The sequence below is a fragment of the Alosa sapidissima genome, chromosome 23, assembly GCF_018492685.1.
Source record: "Alosa sapidissima isolate fAloSap1 chromosome 23, fAloSap1.pri, whole genome shotgun sequence".
Classification (NCBI taxonomy): Eukaryota; Metazoa; Chordata; class Actinopteri; order Clupeiformes; family Clupeidae; genus Alosa; species Alosa sapidissima.
The window spans coordinates 28,478,196-28,498,195 of record NC_055979.1 but is presented as its reverse complement, the minus strand read 5'-3'; the positions used below and the strand labels follow the sequence as shown (position 1 = coordinate 28,498,195).

Genomic DNA, 20,000 nt, shown 5'->3' with positions numbered 1-20,000 from the left:
CTTTAACATAGCCTACATTTTCTGTTTCTCTATTTCTTTGTATGCATTGTCATTTAGTATTTGAACATACTGTTTGAATATACATGGTATTAGTGAGATGAGTAGTGAAGTTGTTTTGTTGTTTACATTTTTGTTATTAATTTCCTTAGTAACTTCTGTCATGCCACGGAGAACTACTCCTCTTCAGGATGCCACTAATCACATCCTTGCAGGAAGAGACAAGAATTCAATGTTAGAGATCAAATATATTAATCCAGTTAAAGGTGAGTGACTGACACACTGTAGGCTAGACTGAAGGTTACATGTCACTGGTTCTTGAATTGACGTTGCATTGTAGCAATTTATAGGAATAATTCAGTTGTATGTGATTATTTGCATTGCTGAGTTTTATCCAATAGATATAGTCTGCTACCCCTGTTACTCTAATAAGGTTGTGTCTGCAGGTCGTGGTATCTTCACTTTAGCTGTTTTCAATCAAGGAGACTTTGTGGTGGAGTATAGAGGGGAGCTCATTGATGCAGCTGAAGCTGAACATAGACGTAAACTGTACCACAATGCATGTTCGATCTTCATGTTTGACTTCACATGGAAGCGGAAGACATGGTGGTAGGTTCAGAATGACTAATATGTTTAGATTACTATAGTGAGAAGTCAGGATTTCTGAAGTAAAGATCTCATGTTGCATTTTAACTTGCATCAACTGTGCATGTACAATTCAAAAGTGTCACTATAAACGTCTGTTTAGTGCATGATGTTTGTACATTTGCAGTATTGATGGAGCACTTGAAGATGGGTCATTTGGACGACTGGTAAACGATGAGCACAAGGCACCAAATTGCAGAATGAAGTTGATCGAAGCAGATGGGAAGCCACATCTCTGCCTTTTTGCACTGAAGGAAATTATGGCTGGAACTGAAATCACTTATGACTATGGTGGGAAAGAATGGCCCTGGCGTAAAGAGGTGGGTCATTTTGATTTTATCCCCATATGAATTGGTGTCAAGGTTTAAAAAGTATAGCCTATATTTTGACATCTTGATAAAAATGAAATCCTCTCTTTGTGTTAAGCTGTGTCCGTTTCATGAGGCCACAGAGATTACACAATACCTATCGTTTGTTAGTGCCAACAATCATAACCAAAAAACAGAAGTCACATCTTGGTGGTCTTCAATCTGGTTTTCAGTCAATCGTGTCTCTCTCCTACCGTGGAAATCCAGAGTTCACGCGAGAGCACAATGGAATTGTCTCGGCGAGACACTCTGGCAATGATGCACGTTACTTTTACCCCGATATCCCGGGGAACCAGCTAAACTGATGAAGACAGCACTGTAACGTTGGAGGACGGTACACATTGGTCGTAGTGTTATCCAATTGCGTGCAGTGAGATTTTTAAATGCATGCTTGTTGCCGTCCCTCGAGTTGGGCCATTACATTGTTCGTGGCCAGACCCTTAATCTTTCTAGATTACCAGGGTCTGGATTTTCCAGGCTATCTCTCTCCCAGATGATGCCAGCAAGCTTATCTGTATGTTTTGTATATTTCCCCTACTGTTACAACCACTGCTGCCCAATTTTTTTCTGTTTAACTTGTTTAGACACAACTCAGTGGTGGAAGTTTCCCTTCTGGCCAACACTCCGTTGCAGAGCTTAGTGACCACGCCCATGACTTGGAACCCAATGTTTTCTCTACAGACTTATTCAGAGGTGAGTCCCTGCTTGAAGAAGCAATGCCTGGTAAATACTGGGGTCTTGCAAGGCACTGTGCCTTCATGTCCTGTGTTCTCTTCAACAGACACCGAATTGAGAGCAGAGTGTCAGTCATCCACTCCCACACCAGACAACCCTGCGCATGAGGTTAGTTTGAATTCAGCTGTTTATTTCGGGATGTATGAATGATTAGAAATTATATAGTTTCGTAAGGGACATATTTATCAATGAATTACAATTATACTGCAGGTACAGTCTGAATCTTTTGTCGGTACTGATAGCCATCAATTCACACTTTGTTCCCCTGTCTACATCGTTTTCAGTGTCATAAACTTAAAGGTTTGAGTGAAATAGACACTGTACCAGTTGATGCCTGTTCATCTTTGCATATTGCTGTTCATTTTTTTAGGTGCACTGTGTCAGAGGTCAGTGTGGCACTTCTTCTGCGAAAGAGGGGATTGGAGAAGTTGGTGTCCAGCACCAGGAGGTGTTATCCCCTGTGTTCTCAGCAGAGCTTGCCAGTGGTCAGTTATAGTTTTGAGTAAATGTTGTTAACTTCTGGCAATGCATGTCATGCCTGCTAAGGGTTTGCAGCATGAAAAATGTGGCAATATCAGGCCATATATCATGTCTTGATGGACATTTTGAGTAGAATATTGTCTGTCAGGGATGTAAGTTGAGTATAGTATACCTATATGTGGTTTTATGACTTGAGGAAAGACAAACACTGAATCTCCCTGTGTTCTCTTGTATAGAGACTGAATCAAGATCAGGGTGTCAATCATCCAGAGCCGCGCCAAATGACTCTGCTTGTGAGGTGAGTTTTTGAAATTGACCAATGGTTAGAAGTACTGTGGTGTTCCATGGAACACAATGTTCAGTGTTTTAGTAAACATCTTGCAGCTACAGTGGAAATGTCTATTCAGTATGGATGGTTTTACTAACCATGGTGTCCCCCCAACACTGTTTTTTTCCTGAGTGTGCCATACACTGGGAGTTCAATAACAGAAGACTTAGAGTTTGATCAAGGATGTCATTAGAAGTCCAAAGGACCATGTCCTTGCATAACATGAGTTTGTCTGTGTTACAAACTGTCCTCACATAACATGAATATTCCCCTGTGTCACACACAGATGTAGAAACTACAGCACATGCTTGTAAAGTGGCTAGTTAAGGAATAGCGTTTTGTCTCTTTAATACACATTCTTACTTGTGGCATCAATATGTACCTACAGTATATGGTGCATTGTCAGCTGTTTCTTGCGGCTTGATGATGTAATTTGTTATGCAGTGACATGCCTTCCTTATCCAAAATGGTTGCTAAATCTTGTTAAATATTCTGTCTTTGCACATACTGTATGGAGTATTCCTATCTGTACCAGTTGATGCCTGTTCATCTTTGCATATTGCTGTTAATTTTTTTTAGGTGCACTGTGTCAGAGGTCAGTGTGGCACTTCTTCTGCGAAAGAGGGGATTGGAGAAGTTGGTGTCCAGCACCAGGAGGTGTTATCCCCTGTGTTCTCAGCAGAGCTTGCCAGTGGTCAGTTATAGTTTTGAGTAAATGTTGTTAACTTCTGGCAATGCATGTCATGCCTGCTAAGGGTTTGCAGCATGAAAAATATGGCAATATCAGGCCATTTTTCTATGTCTTGATAGACGATATTCTACTCAAAATGTCCGTCAGGGATGTGAGTTGAGTATATTATGCCTTTGTGGTTTTATGACTTGAGGAAAGTCAAGCACTGAATCTCCCGGTGTTCTCTTGTACAGAGACCGAATCAAGATCAGGGTGTCAATCATCCAGAGCTATGCCAAATGACACTGCTTGTGAGGTGAGTTTGAATTTACCTGTGTTTTGAAATTGACCAATGGTTAGAAGTACTCTAATGTTCCATGGAACACAATTTTCAGTGTTATAATGATTGTCACATATTGTGTGTTAGTGTAGGCTATATTTAAACTGTATTTCGAGTTTAATATCGGCATGTCGACTTTAAAGTCGAAATGACATTTCAACTTTATTCTCGAAATGTCGAGTTTAATCTCGTCATGGCAAACATTTTTTTTTTTTTCTTTGTGTGGCCCTAATACTCCGTCGTAGAATTATCATTATTTTGACAGCATTAGAAACATATTAATTTGCAGTGGTTTATGGTGTAAGTTCCTTTACTTGGACAATAGCATATCTATACAGTCTTTTACTGTTTACTTTTTTTTTTATTATTGTAATTAAATGTTTTCTAGTCATTATTTACCACATAGTTAGCATAGAATGTTTTGTTGCGTATGTTGCGTTGGTATTTAAATATTTTTCATTTTTTTCTTGTCATCCTATACAGTTGCTAAACATTTAGAACATGTGTCTTTAAACTCTGTCTTAGTACAACTTTACAATAAACTTATGTGATATTCAAGTCCTCATCTGCATCTGTTCAACTTTTTATACACAGCGAAATAGTGGAAGCTTCCCTTCTGGCCAACACTCCGTTGCAGAGCTTAGTGACCACGCCCATGACTTGGAACCCAATGTTTTCTCTACAGACTTATTCAGAGGTGAGTCCCTGCTTGAAGAAGCAATGCCTGCCAAATACTGGGGTCTTGCAAGGCACTGTGTCTTCATGTCCTGTGTTCTCTTCAACAGACACCGAATTGAGAGCAGAGTGTCAGTCATCCACTCCCACACCAGACAACCTTGCGCATGAGGTTAGTTTGAATTCAGCTGTTTATTTCGGGATGTATGAATGTTTAGAAATGATATAGTTTCGTAAGGGACATATTTATCAATGAATTACAATTATACTGCAGGTACAGTCTGAAAATCTTTGTCGGTACAGATAGTCATCAATTCACACTTTGTTCCCCTGTCTACATTGTTTTCATTGTCATAAACTTAAAGGTTTGAGTGAAATAGACACTGTACCAGTTGATGCCTGTTCATCTTTGCATATTGCTGTTCATTTTTTTAGGTGCACTGTGTCAGAGGTCAGTGTGGCACTTCTTCTGCGAAAGAGGGGATTGGAGAAGTTGGTGTCCAGCACCAGGAGGTGTTATCCCCTGTGTTCTCAGCAGAGCTTGCCAGTGGTCAGTTATAGTTTTGAGTAAATGTTGTTAACTTCTGGCAATGCATGTCATGCCTGCTAAGGGTTTGCAGCATGAAAAATGTGGCAATATCAGGCCATTTATCTATGTCTTGATGGACATTTTGAGTAGAATATTGTCTGTCAGGGATGTGAGTTGAGTATAGTATACCTATATGTGGTTTTATGACTTGAGGAAAGTCAAACACTGAATCTCCCTGTGTTCTCTTGTACAGAGACTGAATCAAGATCAGGGTGTCAATCATCCAGAGCCACACCAAATGACTCTGCTTGTGAGGTGAGTTTGAATTTACCTGTGTTTTGAAATTGACCAATGGTTAGAAGTACTGTGATGTTCCATGGAACACAATGTTCAGTGTTTTAGTAAACATCTTGCAGCTACAGTGGAAATGCTTTCTATTCAGTATGGATGGTTTTACTAACCATGGTGTCCCCCCAACACTGTTTTTTTACTGAGTGTGCCATACACTGGGAGTTCAATAACAGAAGACTTAGAGTTTGATCAAGGATGTCATTAGAAGTCCAAAGGACCATGTCCTTGCATACCATGAGTTTGTCTGTGTTATAAACTGTCCTCACATAACATGAATATTCCCCTGTGTCACACACATATGCAGAAACTACAGCACATGCTTGTAAAGTGGCTAGTTAAGAAATTTGTTATGCAGTGACATGCCTCCCTTATCCAAAATGGTTACTAAATCTTGTTAAATATTCTGTCTTTGCACATACTGTATGGAGTATTCCCATCTGTACCAGTTGATGCCTGTTCATCTTTGCATATTGCTGTTCATTTTTTTAGGTGCACTGTGTCAGAGGTCAGTGTGGCACTTCTCCAATCCCCTCTTTCACAGAAGAAGTTGGTGTCCAGCACCAGGAGGTGTTATCCCCTGTGTTCTCAGCAGAGCTTGCCAGTGGTCAGTTATAGTTTTGAGTAAATGTTGTTAACTTCTGGCAATGCATGTCATGCCTGCTAAGGGTTTGCAGCATGAAAATGGCCTGATATTGCCACACTTTTTTTTATGTCTTGATGGACATTTTGAGTAGAATATCGTCTGTCAGGGATGTGAGTTGAGTATATTATGACTTGAGGAAAGTCAAGCACTGAATCTCCCTGTGTTCTGTTGTACAGAGACCGAATCAAGATCAGGGTGTCAATCATCCAGAGCTGTGCCAAATGACTCTGCTTGTGAGGTGAGTTTGAAATTACCTGTGTTTTGAAATTGAACAATGGTTAGAAGTACTGTGATGTTTCATGGAACACAATTTTCATTGTTTTAGTTAGGGCTGCTGCTATCGATTCTTTTTGTAATTGATTAATCTAGTACTTTATTGATCGATTAATCGGATCACTTTTTTCCCGTTTTTAAACAACCAATACAAATAATGCATAACGAAAATTATGTGGCTGTTGCCACAATTGTCACAGAGGTTTTCATTCTAACTCCAACGTTTGGCTCCAAAACTAAGCCCATTTATTGCAATTTACCCATTTAGTGTTTTTAAGTGCCAGTGCCAACATTAAATAATGTTAAAAATGTTAAAAATGCTCTCTGTAAAATTGCTGCCTTTTGTTTATGACTGAGCTGGGTGAACAAAGCTGTTCATACTATGTTGTGACGTCTGTATTGCAAACACGTGCACAGATTTTTCCAGGGGTTTTCCAGATAGTCCAGGGTTTATCAACCTATTTCCTTGCAGTTTGAGGTTATGTAGTGCTGTGGCTAGGAAGAAGAGAATAATCAGTTTCCTTGCCCCCATCAGTTAATTTCCGGCTGTTTCGCTAGTGGTCTGTATTGTAGAACATTTTTTCATTCTTCCTAGCACTCGCTGTCTTCAAACAACAGGGCTGTAGGTTGATTTACCCTGGACCTGGAGTTTAACTTTTAGTGTTAAGCAAAGCCATTGATTGGTAGAGATCCTTGTTGCCATTTCTTTTTTTACAGATGATAGAAGTTAAGCAGGGTAAATCTAAATTTGGCTTTGGACACAGGTTCCGAAACTAGATGTGTTTCTGTTTTTTTTAAATGTCAGATGAAGGTTTACTTCATTATTTAGAGGAATTGTTGTCTTTGCCATCATCACAAGAGAAGCATATCTTTCTCTTTTGTGTGTGTGATGAGTGACACCCCAACAGTTAGCTAAACTTAAGTCACAGGAATTGAATATATATGCTTCTATATTATAAAAGTAACTTCTTTACCCCTTCTCATCTCTCCTGATGGATTTGAAGAAAAGTACATGGATTTGTGTGAAAGTAAAACAATTCATGATACAATTTGTGTGTGTAAAGGTTTTATATTTATTTCATGTTTTGAAAATGTTTGTCACAGTGTACAATCCATAAGCTGGTTTTTGAATCGTTGAGAATTGACAAATGCTGGATATGCCATTCACCTTTCACATCTATCAGATGGCACGGTGTAAGATGCAAACGTAAGTGTGTTTTTCATCTTCTCCTAATTAATGCATTTCTCAGTATAAGTAGTTTCATTTCATGCCATGGGTCAGTTCCAGACTCGCACCTATAAATCATAAAAACATGTTGATTGAATGTTTTATCAAGTCACACCATTGCGGTGAAAGACACTGGAGTAGCAGATACTATGACGTGCCAGGCAAGTGAGTTTGCAAGATGAGGCACATGGCAGATAACAGAGAGCATACCTGTAAATTAGTCGCCTTTTGGCAAATTTTACTGTTTTGGAATTGAAATGGGCCATTAACATGAAGCGAAGGGTTTTTTTTTTTTTATTGGGGGGGTCAGGGAGTCGGAGAAGCCGCATCACAAATCTATCACGCAGGGTTTCCTTATGCCTGGAGACTTTCGCCTTTGGATGTTGAACAAGTCCTTAATTCCTTTGCTATTATCATTTATATTATTAGGCTATCTATATTGTTCTTTGTTATTAGACTTAGACCTAAGTTAGGCTACAACCTTAAATCCTTGCAAATGTTTCCTTCTTTCATCCGGTTCACTGCAGTGCGGATAAATCCATCTTTCATGGACTTTATTAATTTGTGTGACTCCGAAATAAAATTACAACTTATAGATGAGTTGTTTTCAATGTTAACCCAATCGCACAATAAACGAAACACCACTGTTTGAATTGTTGTATAGACAAATTCCAACAAGCCCATATTTGCAATGTTACCAATGCAAATAGCACATTTCTTGGTTTGATGCGCTACTGTACGTGAACATAGGAAAATGTTTGTGCTGCTTCGTCAGCATTATTAAAGATTAGCTTGGCTGAAAAGCATAATGCACGTCTCATTATGCATACGTTTCATTATGTGTAAGTGAGTATCAACACAAGGAAAATGCCATCAACTCTATGGTGCGCTCAGGACATTGATGAAGTCATTTTGTACATACGCTCAACTTTGAAGATGATGTTAAACCCTTCGACTTTCAACTTTTTCTAACTTTGTGCCTTCCAATAAGTCACTGGGTCTATATTTAAGCATCTGAGTTGATAATAGATCGAGTGGGCTTTTCAAGTGGACTTCAAATTTAGTTTGGCTAATTGAGATGATAAATATACTGTATAAAAGGTAATGATGAACATAAACTTTAGGCCTAATAAATCCAGAACTAATTCAATAGATCCACCAAGCAATTGGCAATCCAAATGCTTGTAGGTGTCTCCACACCTTTCCAGTTACTTTCCTTTTATTCTCAGAAGCCTTATTAGCTTAATTGTATTAAGGATAAACATTTCAGCATTTCTGTTCCACATTAGACCATTCTGCCAGAAATCTTTGAGCCAAGGATTCATTCTGAAAACGGCCTACACCTTGCACATTACGCATTAAAAAAAGAATCCGTGTTTGGTCAGGTCAGGCTACTAATGTGTCTGTTTTTACAGTAACAGTTTATAATCAGAATCTCAAATCTCTTGATTGTTAGGAGGATGCCATATTATGTCATATTTTTAAGTTTAATTAGATAATTATCTGTCTGGAAATACCATAAGAATGCACCATTTGAACAGTCATTTTTCAAAACATTCTGTTTTTCGTTATGAACGTTAGTGAGTGAATTTAATGTGTGGGATCACTACATACTTTTTTTTAACTGACTTCAAATGGGTAATGTAAAGGCTCTGCCACTCCAGTGAATTCTACCTTAATGGTTGAAACGTGTACTTTTTGTTAAAGTTTTAGCCATCACTCAAACGGTGCATTTGTACTGAACAGTTCATTTTGTTAGCATTTCTTAATTGTGTATGTTTCATAAGTGTGAAGCTTATTCCATTTAATAAGAAAATGAGTATGCAATTGATAAATTTTTGTCTAATTTTGTCTGAAGAATGCTGTGGTGTGTGGCACAAAATCTGCCTCCAGAAGTCCTCAGAAGACTGGGATATATCAGATGTAAGTGAACATTGAAGTATAATATGCTTAATATCAATATGATGGCTTTTAGCAGTTTGTTTTTGACACCATCCTTCCCATGTGTATTTCTGTTTATTAAAATATGCTGTAATTAATTAATTTAATATACTTTACAGGATGATGTCTCATCTGGTGATGAGTACATCCCAGAGTCTGTATCGGATTCAGAAAGCTCAGGAACAGAGTTGAGTGCCGAGTTGGCTGAACCATCCAAGAAGTCCCATACCAATATGCCTGATTTAGTTACTTTTGCTCACCCAGAACCAGAAAGCTCAGAGTCTGTATCGGATTCAGAAAGCTCAGGAACAGAGTTGAGTGTCAAGTTGCCTGAACCATCCAAGAAGTCCCATACCAATATGCCTGATTTAGTTACTTTTGCTGAACCAGACCCCGAACCAGAACCAGAAAGCACTGTGGATATTCTTGGCCAAAGTAAATCCCCAACCAAATCAGGAAAATTCCTTAAAAGCCAAGTCAATTATTGTTTTGTATGTGGGAAACCTCAAACAAAATTTGCACGTCATCTCGAGAAGCATGTAAATGAAAATGCTGAAATCGCACAGGCACTCCAGTTCCCCAAATCATCAAAGGACAGAAGGGTTCTTCTTGAGAAATTCCGAAACCTTGGCAACTTCAAGCATAACTCGACTGTTAAAACCACAGGGTCAGGCTGTCTTAAAGTGAAAAGGAGTTCCAAACAGAGTAGCAGCCCTGAGACATATGATTACTGCTTGTACTGTAAGGGTATGTTATCCAGAAAAGAACTTTCTCGACATATGAAAAGATGTGCTCTAAGACCCGAGAATAATGTTGAAGAGGGACCTGAGTGGACAGAGAGGGTCATTGGTATAGCATCTGCTCAATTTACAATGTCCCAGCCAATTTCAAGTGAACTTTGGTCAGTGCTGGGCAAAATGCACAAGGATGACGTGTCCACTGCAATAAGGAATGATCATTATCTCATGCAGTTTGCCCAGTCCCTCTTTAATAAGCATGGGAGTGACAGATCAAAGCATGAGTATATAAGACAGAAAGTAAGGGAACTTGGGAGATTACTTGTGACTTTGCGCCACACAACTAGAATCCATAACATGGAAGAGGCAATAAAACCAGGCAACTTCTTTACTCTTACTGGTGCTGTTAAGAGAGTTTCAGGTTTTGATCACCAACACAACACATTCAAAGCCCCAAGTCTGGCTCTTAAAATTGGGCATTCTCTCAGAAAGATAAGTGACCTCATCATGTGTCGTGCCCTAATGGAAGAGGACCAAGAGGGGGTCGATTCCATCAAGAGGTTTCATACACTTCATGAAACAAAGTGGTCTGAATTAGTTTCCCATTCTGCCTTATCAAACCTGAGTGAGGCAAAATACAATAAGAGCACCAGGCTTCCACTGGCCAAAGACGTTCAGAAGCTGCAGTTATATCTTGGTCAGCAAGTGGAATTGGCTAAGGAGAAACTAGCCGATAACCCAACAGCAGGCACTTATGCAGCACTAGCAAAGGTGACCCTCTGTCAAGTCATTTTGTTTAATAGGAGAAGGGAAGGTGAAGTGGCAAGGATGACTGTAAACAATTTTGAAGATCGTGATGTGTCACAACTAAATGATGACATAAGCACTGGGCTTACAGAAGTTGAGAAGAGACTTTGCAAACAATTCGCCAGAGTGGAATTGAGGGGGAAAAAAGGACGAAAGGTTGCTGTGATCCTGACCCCTGATATGACTGCTAACCTGTCACTCCTCATTAGTAAGAGGAAAGAGTGTGGAGTAACTGAAAACAATTACCTCTTCGCTATTCCTTGTAGTGATGGTCATTACAGAGGACAGTTTGGTCAATTTGCAGATGCTTGTGGAGCCGAAGATCCTCAAAACCTCAGATCAACTAACCTTCGCAAACAGATCGCCACAATAAGCCAAGTCATGAACTTGAAAGATAATGAACTGGACCAGCTGGCCGACTTTCTCGGCCATGACATTAGGGTGCATAGGGAGTACTATCGACTGCCCCAATCAACGATTCAGCTGGCTAAGATCTCAAAGCTGCTTATGGCTATGGAGAAGGGAAGTGTGAAGGATATTCAAGGAAAATCTCTGGATGAAATTGGTGGTATGAATCATTTACACATTGTTAAATCTGCTTGGTGTGTATGGTTGCTGTAATAACCTTTTTACAATGTCATTTAATAGATGACATAGACAAAATGGATACAGGATCACAGCAACTCCCTAATGTTTCCACATTGCAAGGTACTGTTAAAATGGGGTCCCAAGGCTACTGAAATTGTTGTATTCCGTGTTGCGGATGTTGTAATTGTATTGGTGAAATATTTAAAATAGGCTTTTTTTTATTGACATTTAGATGACCTCCTACTGTTATTTCACAGATGTAGGAACTTTTTATTGCCTACCCTAGCTGTGTATTTGATACCATTGTTTTTTTTTTTGTCTTTTGTTGTTCTTAGACAATGAAGAAATGTTGACTTCTGGGACTTTTGGATCACCTCATCTCTCCGAGACTGCAGCTCAAGGTATAATCTCAATGATGGACCCAACATTTGGTGCCAAACATATCATGTAATGAGCTGGAGTCTGTGGGTTCATTAGAGTGTATTAAAAGTGTTTGTCAGGAATTGTCCAGTAGTACGATGGTTAGAAACTTTGTTAGAAGCTTACCTTTTTGTCATCTCTTTTCATTGTGACACATACATGTATGCATTGTGGTTAGTATTTTGATGTGTTCAGTAGTTTGCATGATCATTTTAAAACTACAGGGAAGACTTGGCCTGTGTAAAATGTACATAATTTCCTAGTAAAATTATCACTCAAGGTATGGTTGCAAAGTCAGGCTCTCCTTACTTCACCCGGTTCAACAACTTTGCCATGAGCATAGTTATTATAATATAGAATTGGCTGTCTGCTTGTTATGTGCATGGTAGTAGAATATATTACAGTTTTACATGTATCCCCTCTATGCCCATGGTGTTTGATTGGTTGGCAGACAGGCTCTTTAAGCCCATACATTTATACTGTGCAATGTTTTTTTAGATGACCAGGGGAACTCTGCCTGTGTAACTTCTGGTTCACCTCATCTCCCTGACTCCGTTACTCAAGGTATTATTTAAATGCGGTGCCATGTCCATCACTAGGCACACTTGCTAATGTGCAGTCAACACTTACATTATGTTTGGTTAGGCATATAAAGCATATAAAGAAGCTGGGTGTATTTTGTTTTTAACAAGCAGTGTAATGAAATGTCATGTTAATGAAAACAATCCAACTTTGATTTTTAGCAGATCTCAATTTATTACCACATACATTTTGTCTACACAAGTTCCAGTTTGTTTGGCAATTTTGAACAGCAACATCCCTACCTGCAAGTACATTCTTTTTCTTTTTTTATCTTCTAATATTTTTTTAATTGTTCAGGTTTCTGTGTTTCATCAAGGCGGTGTACGAAGAGACCATGGTCTGAGGAGGAGATACAAGCGGTGATGAAACATCTAAGGCCTTTTGTTGAAAACGGTGTCACTGCCACCAGCGGGCAGTGCCTGGAGTGCAAGGAAAAGGAACACCCTATCTTGGAGACCAGATCCATTCAAAACATTAGAGATTTTGTCCGCAACAGAGGCTTGGCCTTTAAAAGGCATTCAAATGCTAAACGCTAAATGCTCTTTTGGATAGCTTGAGCCTTTACCTTTCTAGGCATGTTTTACAAGTTGGTGTCCTGTGTTCAGAAATGGGTTAGGTCACTTCATTTATTTTGCTCACAGGCAGTTTTTTGTTTTGTTTGTTTTGCTTTGTGGTTAGCCTGGGCCTTTTAATGTCAGGATTCACTTTTATTTTCCTTTATTATTTTTTAAAATGCTGTCCTTGTTAAGGAAGGAAGAGATTCTTGAGGTGACCAAATCAAATATAGTTCAGTGATTCAACGAATGTGTTGTGTGTTAATAATAACAAACCTAGTTAAGTAGTAACATTTGGCCCACGGGTAGGTAGACCCCATCAGATAAGAGCCGTGGTGTAATCTGTAAACTTTTGTAACTTGACAATTTGATTGGAGGTACTGATGTTTTCTATAGGAAGAAGTGTAGAATGGAGTGATTGTGCTGCCTGTGTACATCATCTGCAAATGATGTCTCAATCTGATGTTATTCACACTTATTTCAACTTGTGTGCCAAATTGTAATGCACAACAGATGTCAACAAAGAAAACAAAAATGACCTCTTAATATATTCCATATTATTATAATGGTGTGCCTCAGTCACTTTGGTCTTATAAGCCATGGGTCCTTTCAAAACAGGTTATACTTGGTGTATGTGTATGGTGACCTGGCCTTATAGACCTTGTGTCCTTTCAAAACAGGTTATACTTGGTGTATGTGTATGGTGATCTGGCCTTACAGACCTTGTCCTTTCAAAGCAGGTTATACATAGTGTATGTGTATGATGACATCACTTTGGTCTTATAAGCCATGTGTCCTTTCAAAACAGGTTATACTTGGTGTATGTGTATGATGACATCACTGACCTTGTACACCACACTGTCCTTATAGACAGTGTTACAGAGAAGTCTTTACAAACCACCAAAAAGTCTGAAAAATAGCCATTTTTTATATCTCAGTTGTGCAAAGAAAATCTTTTAATTTTAAGTCGTGTATAGGTTCCCTGATTTTTTTCATGATTTTTGGTATGTTTTTTGTAGCTCTAGCACCACTGGAACCTGGTGTCCTCGCAGCCCTATGCCAAGTCTGATTTGCCCAAAAAATCCAAAATTGTCCCTATAGTCCGATAAACGGGTATAGGTGTGTGTGTGTGTGTGTGTGTGTGTGTGTGTGTGTGTGTGTTTGTGTGTGTGTGTGTGTGTGTGTGTGTGCAGACTCACTGTGCCCTTGAGCGAGTCGATCTCACACATGTAGGACTGAATCTGGTGTCTGAACTCCATGGTCTGTGTGTGTGTGTGTGTGTGTGTGTGTGTGTGTGTGTGTGTGTGTGTGTGTGTGTGTGTGTGTGTTTGTGTGTGTGTGTGTGTGTGTGTGTGCAGACTCACTGTGCCCTTGAGTGAGTCGATCTCACACATGTAGGACTGAATCTGATGTCTGAACTCCATGGTCTCCAGCTTCGCCTGCTTCAGGGCCTCGTTGTTCTTCGACACCGCCTGGTTCAAGTCTGTCACCTAGGAAACAACAGGGTCATAAGGTCACAGGTCAGAGGCAGGTCAACTGATGATACTTTTGTTGTCTTTCAACTCTCTCTCGCCGTTGCAGATGTTTCTATTTATTTATCTCCTCCCTCCTTTTCTCTCCTCTGTTTCTCTCCCTCCCTCCCTCTCTCCCTATCTTCCCTCCCTCCTTTTCTCTCCTCTGTGCTGTTTCTCTCCCTCCCTCCCTCTCTCCCTATCTTCCCTCCCTCCTTTTCTCTCCTCTGTGCTGTTTCTCTCCCTCCCTCCCTCTCTCCCTATCTTCCCTCCCTCCTTTTCTCTCCTCTGTTTCTCTCCCTCCCTCCCTCTCTCCCTATCTTCCCTCCCTCCTTTTCTCTCCTCTGTGCTGTTTCTCTCCCTCCCTCCCTCTCTCCCTATCTTCCCTCCCTCCTTTTCTCTCCTCTGTGCTGTTTCTCTCCCTCCCTCCCTCTCTCCCTATCTTCCCTCCCTCCTTTTCTCTCCTCTGTGCTGTTTCTCTCCCTCTCTCCCTATCTTCCCACCCTCCTTTTCTCTCCTCTGTGCTGTTTCTCTCCCTCTCTCCCTATCTTCCCACCCTCCTTTTCTCTCCTCTGTGCTGTTTCTCTCCCTCCCTCTCTTCCCTCTCTCCCTCTCTCCGCCTCTGTGTCCCTCTGTACCTTGGACTTGTACCAATCTTCAGCCTCGGAGATGTTCTTGGCGGCGATGGCCTCGTACTGGGCTCTGATGTCCCTCAGAGCGGCGGTCAGATCTGGCTTAGACATGTCCATCTGGATCTGCACCTGAGTCTCCTGCATCTGGGATTGAAGCTCACGGATCTCCTGCACACACACACACACGCGTGCACGCGCACACACACGCACACACGCACACATACAGACATTAATACACAGACATGCACATGCATACTCACATGTACACACACACACACACACACACAGACACATGTGTGTGTGGTGTATCACTATGACAGGGGCAGGGGCTGTATTTGTGTCTGTTCAAACTCACTGCCTCCAACAACATGAAAGGATTAAGTGGCAGTTTATGGGTGAGCATCCTCCTTCACGGCTACTTCTATAGACAGCAAATTCTATAAACTAATTAAACACACACACACACACACACACACACACACGCGGTGATAGGCAGAGTGGAGCAGGGAACTCATCTTATAATAAGCTGATGTGAGAAGAACAGTGTGTGAGTGTGCTTCTCTGTGTACTGTTATGTGTACTGCAGTGTTTGTGTGTGTGTGTGTGTGTGTGTGTGTGTGTGTGAGCAGGAGAGGAGAGGGTGTGTGTGTGTGTGTGTGTGTGTGTGTATGAGCAGGAGAAGGGAGGGTGTGAGTTTCACTCATTAATAATAGCACCGCATCTGTTCCAGAAGATTACACACATGCCTTCAACACTGCCTCAGGGAGGGCACTGTGTGTGTGTGTGTGTGTGTGTGTGTGTGTGTGTGTGTGTGTGTGTGTGTGACAAAGTAACACAGTGGCAACAGACTGTTGGACAGACTGAACAACAAATCACAATAACAAAAACACATCGCTTGGAGCCAAGACTGAACCAGCATATTACAAAGTCATCACACACAAACACAAACACAAACACAAACACACACTGAAAGCAAAGAGAGAGAAGGAGAGAGAGAGATAGAGAGAAAGGGAGAGATAGAGAGAGAGATAGAGAGAAAGGGAGAGATAGAGAGAGAGATAGAGAGAAATAGAGAGAGATAGAGAGAGAGAGAGGGAGAGATAGAGAGAAAGGGAGAGATAGAGAGATAGAGAGAGATAGAGAGAGAGATAGAGAGAAAGGGAGAGAGAGATAGAGAGAGAGAGATAGAGAGAGATAGAGAGAAAGGGAGAGATAGAGAGAAAGGGAGAGATAGAGAGAGAGAGAGATAGAGAGAAAGGGAGAGATAGAGAGAGAGAGATAGAGAGAGAGATAGAGAGAGAGAGATATAGAGAGAAAGGTAGAGATAGAGAGAGTGTGTGTGTGTGTGTCAGGAACCGATATTTCCTTCAATTCAGCCAAATTATACCTCAATTTCAACTATTAGAAAATGTAGACAAGCTCCCATACTTGTTGGGAGAGCATACACGTTGTGTAAAACTCGCTGCGCATTACCTGTTAACATGTCATAAATCGAGGAAGTGAGTGACCCATATTGGGACATGCTTTGCTTTATATCAATAATCAATACCCATGATAGCACATTGATAAATATACAGTATAGTATGTATAGTAATACTGTATCATTATACATTTCATTTATTATTCTCTCTTTTTAATTATTATCATTTTGTTATTATTATTATTAATTTTTTATTTGTATTTTTTTTAAACAGATATTGTATCTGTGTTGTTTTGTTCTATGTTTGCTTTGGCAACACTGCTTCATTGAGTAATGCCAATAAAGCTCCATTGAAATTGAAATTGAAAATTGAAATTGAGAGAGGGAGAGGGAGAGATAGAGAGAGAGGGAGAGATAGAGGGAGAGATAGAGAGAGAGGGAGAGAGAGAGAGAGAGAAGTGAGAAAAAGAGAAGAGCACAACGTGCCTCTTCGTGGATCTTCTTTAGGAAGGAGATCTCCTCCTGAAGGGTTTCGATTCGTCTCTCCAGGTCCAGGCGGGCCAAGGTGGCAGCGTCCACGTCCTGAGGAACACAGAGACACATAGAAAGGGAGAGAGGAATTGAAATCGGATTTCAGGAAGGGCTAAATGAATACTGAATGGTAAAAAAAAAACTGACTGAATAAAATTAGAATAGAATTGAATGTGGAACAAGGAGATTATCTGAAAATCACAGTGAGGAAGTGTGTGTGTGTGTGTGTGTGTGTGTGTGTGTGTGGTGTGTGTGTGTGTGTGTGTGTGGTGTGTGTGTGTGTGTGTGTGGTGTGTGTGTGTGTGTGTGTGTGGTGTGTGTGTGTGTAGAGAGAGACTCACTGCTCTGAAAGCCGTAAGGTTACTCTCCGCCTCCTCTCTTTGTAAAATCTCCTCCTGTAGTCTGGAGAGAGAAGGAGGGAAAGAGAGAGAAGGAGGGAGTGAGAGAGAAGGAGGGAGTGAGAGAGAATGAGAGATCAAACGAGAGGAGACAGATATGCATCACAATCATCACCATTCTCCTTTTATAGAGCCAAACGTCAGAACATACCCCTTCACACACTGTTCTCTCAGCACTGTGTTCTGTCACACACACACACACACACACACACAGACTCACTTGTTCACTTTCTCTCTCTCTCTCTGTCTCACTCTCTTTCTCTGTCACTCTCTCTTTCTCTATCTCACACACACACACACACACACACTGTCACGTTGGTGAGTGAGACCAGGCCCCTGACTCTGTGTCCCGAATAGGAAGAAGACTGTGGCTTCTGTAAACACACTCAGATTCTCCAGAGGACTGCTCCTTACACAGACACACACACACACAGACACACACACACACACACACACATACACACAGACACACACACACACACACACACTCATCTACAGATCAGGAACATCACCATGTATATGTGTGGATGGGTATGTGTAAGCCCGCACGGGCATGCATGTGGCTATGCAAATGTCACTGTGTGTGTGTGTGCGTGTGCGTGCACACATGTAGCCTACTGAATAACATTAACTTTGTTTTTGTCTTTAGCCTCACATGCACACAGGATACATCCTTGGTGTGTGTGTGTATGTGTGTGTGTCTCGTGTGTGTGTGTCTCTCGTGTGTGTGTGTGTGTCCATATATAGAGTGCGTGTCCATGCCGTTTACAGTTGATTCATTAGTCACAGCCTCTACTCTCTCACACACTTTGCCCTCATCATCTAAACTCCCTATGTGTTAGTGTTAGTGGTGTGTGTTAACATTAGCGGTGTGTGTTAGTGTTAGTGGTGTGTGTTAGCATTAGCGGTGTGTGTTAGTGGTGTGTGTTAGTGGAGTGTATTAATGTTAGCGGTGTGTGTTAACGTAACGTTAGCAGTGTGTGTTAACGTTAGCAGAGTGTGTGCTGAGCACTTTAAACAGTGCATCCAGAGCTGAGGGTCCGGTCCTCTCTCTGCTAGTGTGGGAAGAATCTACTCTCTTCTGCTCTCTTTGGCTGGCTCCTGAAGAGGACCGGTGTTAGAGGACTAGCATTCGAGAAGCAGCATTAGAGATGTAGCATTCGAGAAGTAGCATTAGAGATGTAGCATTCGAGATGTAGCATTAGAGAAGTAGCATTAGAGAAGTAGCATTCGAGATGTAGCATTAGAGGACTAGCATTAGAGAAGTAGCATTAGAGAACTAGCATTCGAGAAGTAGCATTAGAGGACTAGCATTCGAGAAGTAGCATTCGAGAAGTAGCATTCGAGGACCAGCATTCGAGAAGTAGCATTAGAGATGTAGCATTAGAGATGTAGCCAAAGATCGTTAAGGCGGAGCAAGATACTTCATCGTAGTTCATGTCTATGGGCGCGAAATGGGGATCAAATCCTGTCTGCATAAAGAGGCGTGTCGATGACGTATTGATGAGTGTACGTTGCAACCGGCCAACAGCAGCGGCATAAATAACCGGCGCACACCTGATATAAAGTCGATTTTCTCCAGACTGGAATGCTCAAAAATGCTAAAAATGTACCTGAAATGTTCAGAAGGGTTTGAGGATCATGAAAACGTGCCCGAAATTCACATTCCTAACTCTATAGAACCAAGACCTTAGCATATGTGGTAAAATTCTGAGCTATGGCCATAGACTTCAATGGAGCAGTCGCTGCCTCTGCTCTGCATAAAGGGGGATTATGACCCCCCCTTGTGCGATCCGGGTTCCCGGAAGTGGCTCCTGATGAAATATCTTGCTCCGCTTTAACAATCTTTGATGTAGCATTAGAGATGTAGCATTCGAGATGTAGCATTAGAGATGTAGCATTAGAGAAATAACATTAGAGATGTAGCATTAGAGAAGTAGCATTAGAGATGTAGCATTAGAGATGTAGCATTAGAGATGTAGCATTAGAGATGTAGCATTCGAGGACTAGCATTAGAGAAGTAGCATTAGAGAAGTAGCATTAGAGATGTAGCATTAGAGAAGTAGCATTAGAGAAGTAGCATTAGAGATGTAGCATTAGAGATGTAGCATTAGAGAAGTAGCATTAGAGATGTAGCATTAGAGATGTAGCATTCGAGGACTAGCATTAGAGAAGTAGCATTAGAGATGTAGCATTAGAGATGTAGCATTAGAGATGTAGCATTCGAGATGTAGCATTCGAGATGTAGCATTCGAGATGTAGCATTAGAGAAGTAGCATTAGAGATGTAGCATTAGAGATGTAGCATTCGAGATGTAGCATTAGAGATGTAGCATTAGAGATGTAGCATTAGAGATGTAGCATTAGAGATGTAGCATTCAAGCCTGGAGGATCTAATGGGAGAAACTCCAAAGTGGCATAACAGAGGGAAAAATCCTCCATCCTCCTTTCATTATTCAGCCTCATCTTTTCAAGATTTTTTCTTCCAACTGCTTTGACATCACCCATCCTTCCTCTCCTCTTCCTCTCCTCCTCCTCCTCTCTTGTGTCTGCCCCCCCCCCCTCACTATCCATCAAAGCCTGCAGTCTTGGCCTCTTCTTTCTGACTCAATGCCTCC

At 40.9% G+C, this 20,000-nt stretch overlaps 3 protein-coding genes across 7 annotated transcripts in view; 2 read left to right on the top strand and 1 right to left on the bottom strand.

The window, feature by feature from the left end:
• Positions 1 to 7,059, top strand: part of LOC121698552 — an 8,446-nt gene extending 1,387 nt beyond the window's left edge. Inside the window, exons 2-17 of the mRNA XM_042080744.1 lie at positions 150 to 263; positions 444 to 606; positions 770 to 962; positions 1,595 to 1,703; positions 1,792 to 1,853; positions 2,116 to 2,230; positions 2,462 to 2,523; positions 3,133 to 3,247; positions 3,478 to 3,539; positions 4,158 to 4,260; positions 4,349 to 4,410; positions 4,674 to 4,788; positions 5,021 to 5,082; positions 5,608 to 5,722; positions 5,938 to 5,999; positions 6,752 to 7,059. Of these exons, the coding sequence (XP_041936678.1) occupies positions 161 to 263; positions 444 to 606; positions 770 to 962; positions 1,595 to 1,703; positions 1,792 to 1,853; positions 2,116 to 2,230; positions 2,462 to 2,523; positions 3,133 to 3,247; positions 3,478 to 3,539; positions 4,158 to 4,260; positions 4,349 to 4,410; positions 4,674 to 4,788; positions 5,021 to 5,082; positions 5,608 to 5,722; positions 5,938 to 5,999; positions 6,752 to 6,811 (1,563 nt within the window). The 5' untranslated portion in view covers positions 150 to 160 and the 3' untranslated portion in view covers positions 6,812 to 7,059. The remainder of the gene's footprint in view (positions 1 to 149; positions 264 to 443; positions 607 to 769; positions 963 to 1,594; positions 1,704 to 1,791; positions 1,854 to 2,115; positions 2,231 to 2,461; positions 2,524 to 3,132; positions 3,248 to 3,477; positions 3,540 to 4,157; positions 4,261 to 4,348; positions 4,411 to 4,673; positions 4,789 to 5,020; positions 5,083 to 5,607; positions 5,723 to 5,937; positions 6,000 to 6,751) is intronic.
• Positions 1 to 20,000, bottom strand: part of desmb (desmin b) — a 29,731-nt gene that overhangs the window by 6,355 nt on the left and 3,376 nt on the right. For 2 of the 4 annotated variants that reach the window (XM_042080746.1, XM_042080747.1), the window contains 5 exons: positions 17,327 to 17,387; positions 16,941 to 17,036; positions 15,041 to 15,202; positions 14,298 to 14,381; positions 14,091 to 14,132 (listed from right to left, as the gene is read on the bottom strand). In XM_042080746.1, coding sequence (XP_041936680.1) covers positions 14,091 to 14,132; positions 14,298 to 14,381; positions 15,041 to 15,202; positions 16,941 to 17,036; positions 17,327 to 17,387 — 445 coding nt within the window. Of the gene's footprint in view, positions 1 to 14,090; positions 14,136 to 14,255; positions 14,382 to 15,040; positions 15,203 to 16,940; positions 17,037 to 17,326; positions 17,388 to 20,000 lie in introns of all 4 variants that reach the window. The other 2 variants (XM_042080745.1, XM_042080748.1) reach the window with 2 other exon arrangements.
• Positions 10,991 to 13,137, top strand: LOC121698558. Of its 2 annotated transcripts, none has more exons than XM_042080756.1 (5): positions 10,991 to 11,315; positions 11,396 to 11,455; positions 11,671 to 11,736; positions 12,254 to 12,319; positions 12,654 to 13,137. In XM_042080756.1, exons 1-5 carry the CDS (start codon positions 11,129 to 11,131, stop codon positions 12,698 to 12,700), a joined length of 426 nt encoding a protein of 141 aa, XP_041936690.1. In that variant the 5' UTR covers positions 10,991 to 11,128; the 3' UTR covers positions 12,701 to 13,137. The 2 variants fall into 2 exon arrangements, with proteins under 2 accessions (XP_041936690.1, XP_041936689.1); XM_042080755.1 differs by having other exon boundaries at positions 12,635 to 13,137.

Bases quoted from the DNA above. Each gene is read 5' to 3' on its own strand.
- LOC121698558 (XM_042080755.1), top strand. From the start codon at position 11,129: ATGAACTTGAAAGATAATGAACTGGACCAGCTGGCCGACTTTCTCGGC. The intron at 11,316-11,395 runs GTATGAATCATT...GTCATTTAATAG, and splicing joins ATCTCTGGATGAAATTGGTG to ATGACATAGACAAAATGGAT. The intron at 12,320-12,634 runs GTATTATTTAAA...TTAATTGTTCAG, and splicing joins CCCTGACTCCGTTACTCAAG to GTTTCTGTGTTTCATCAAGG.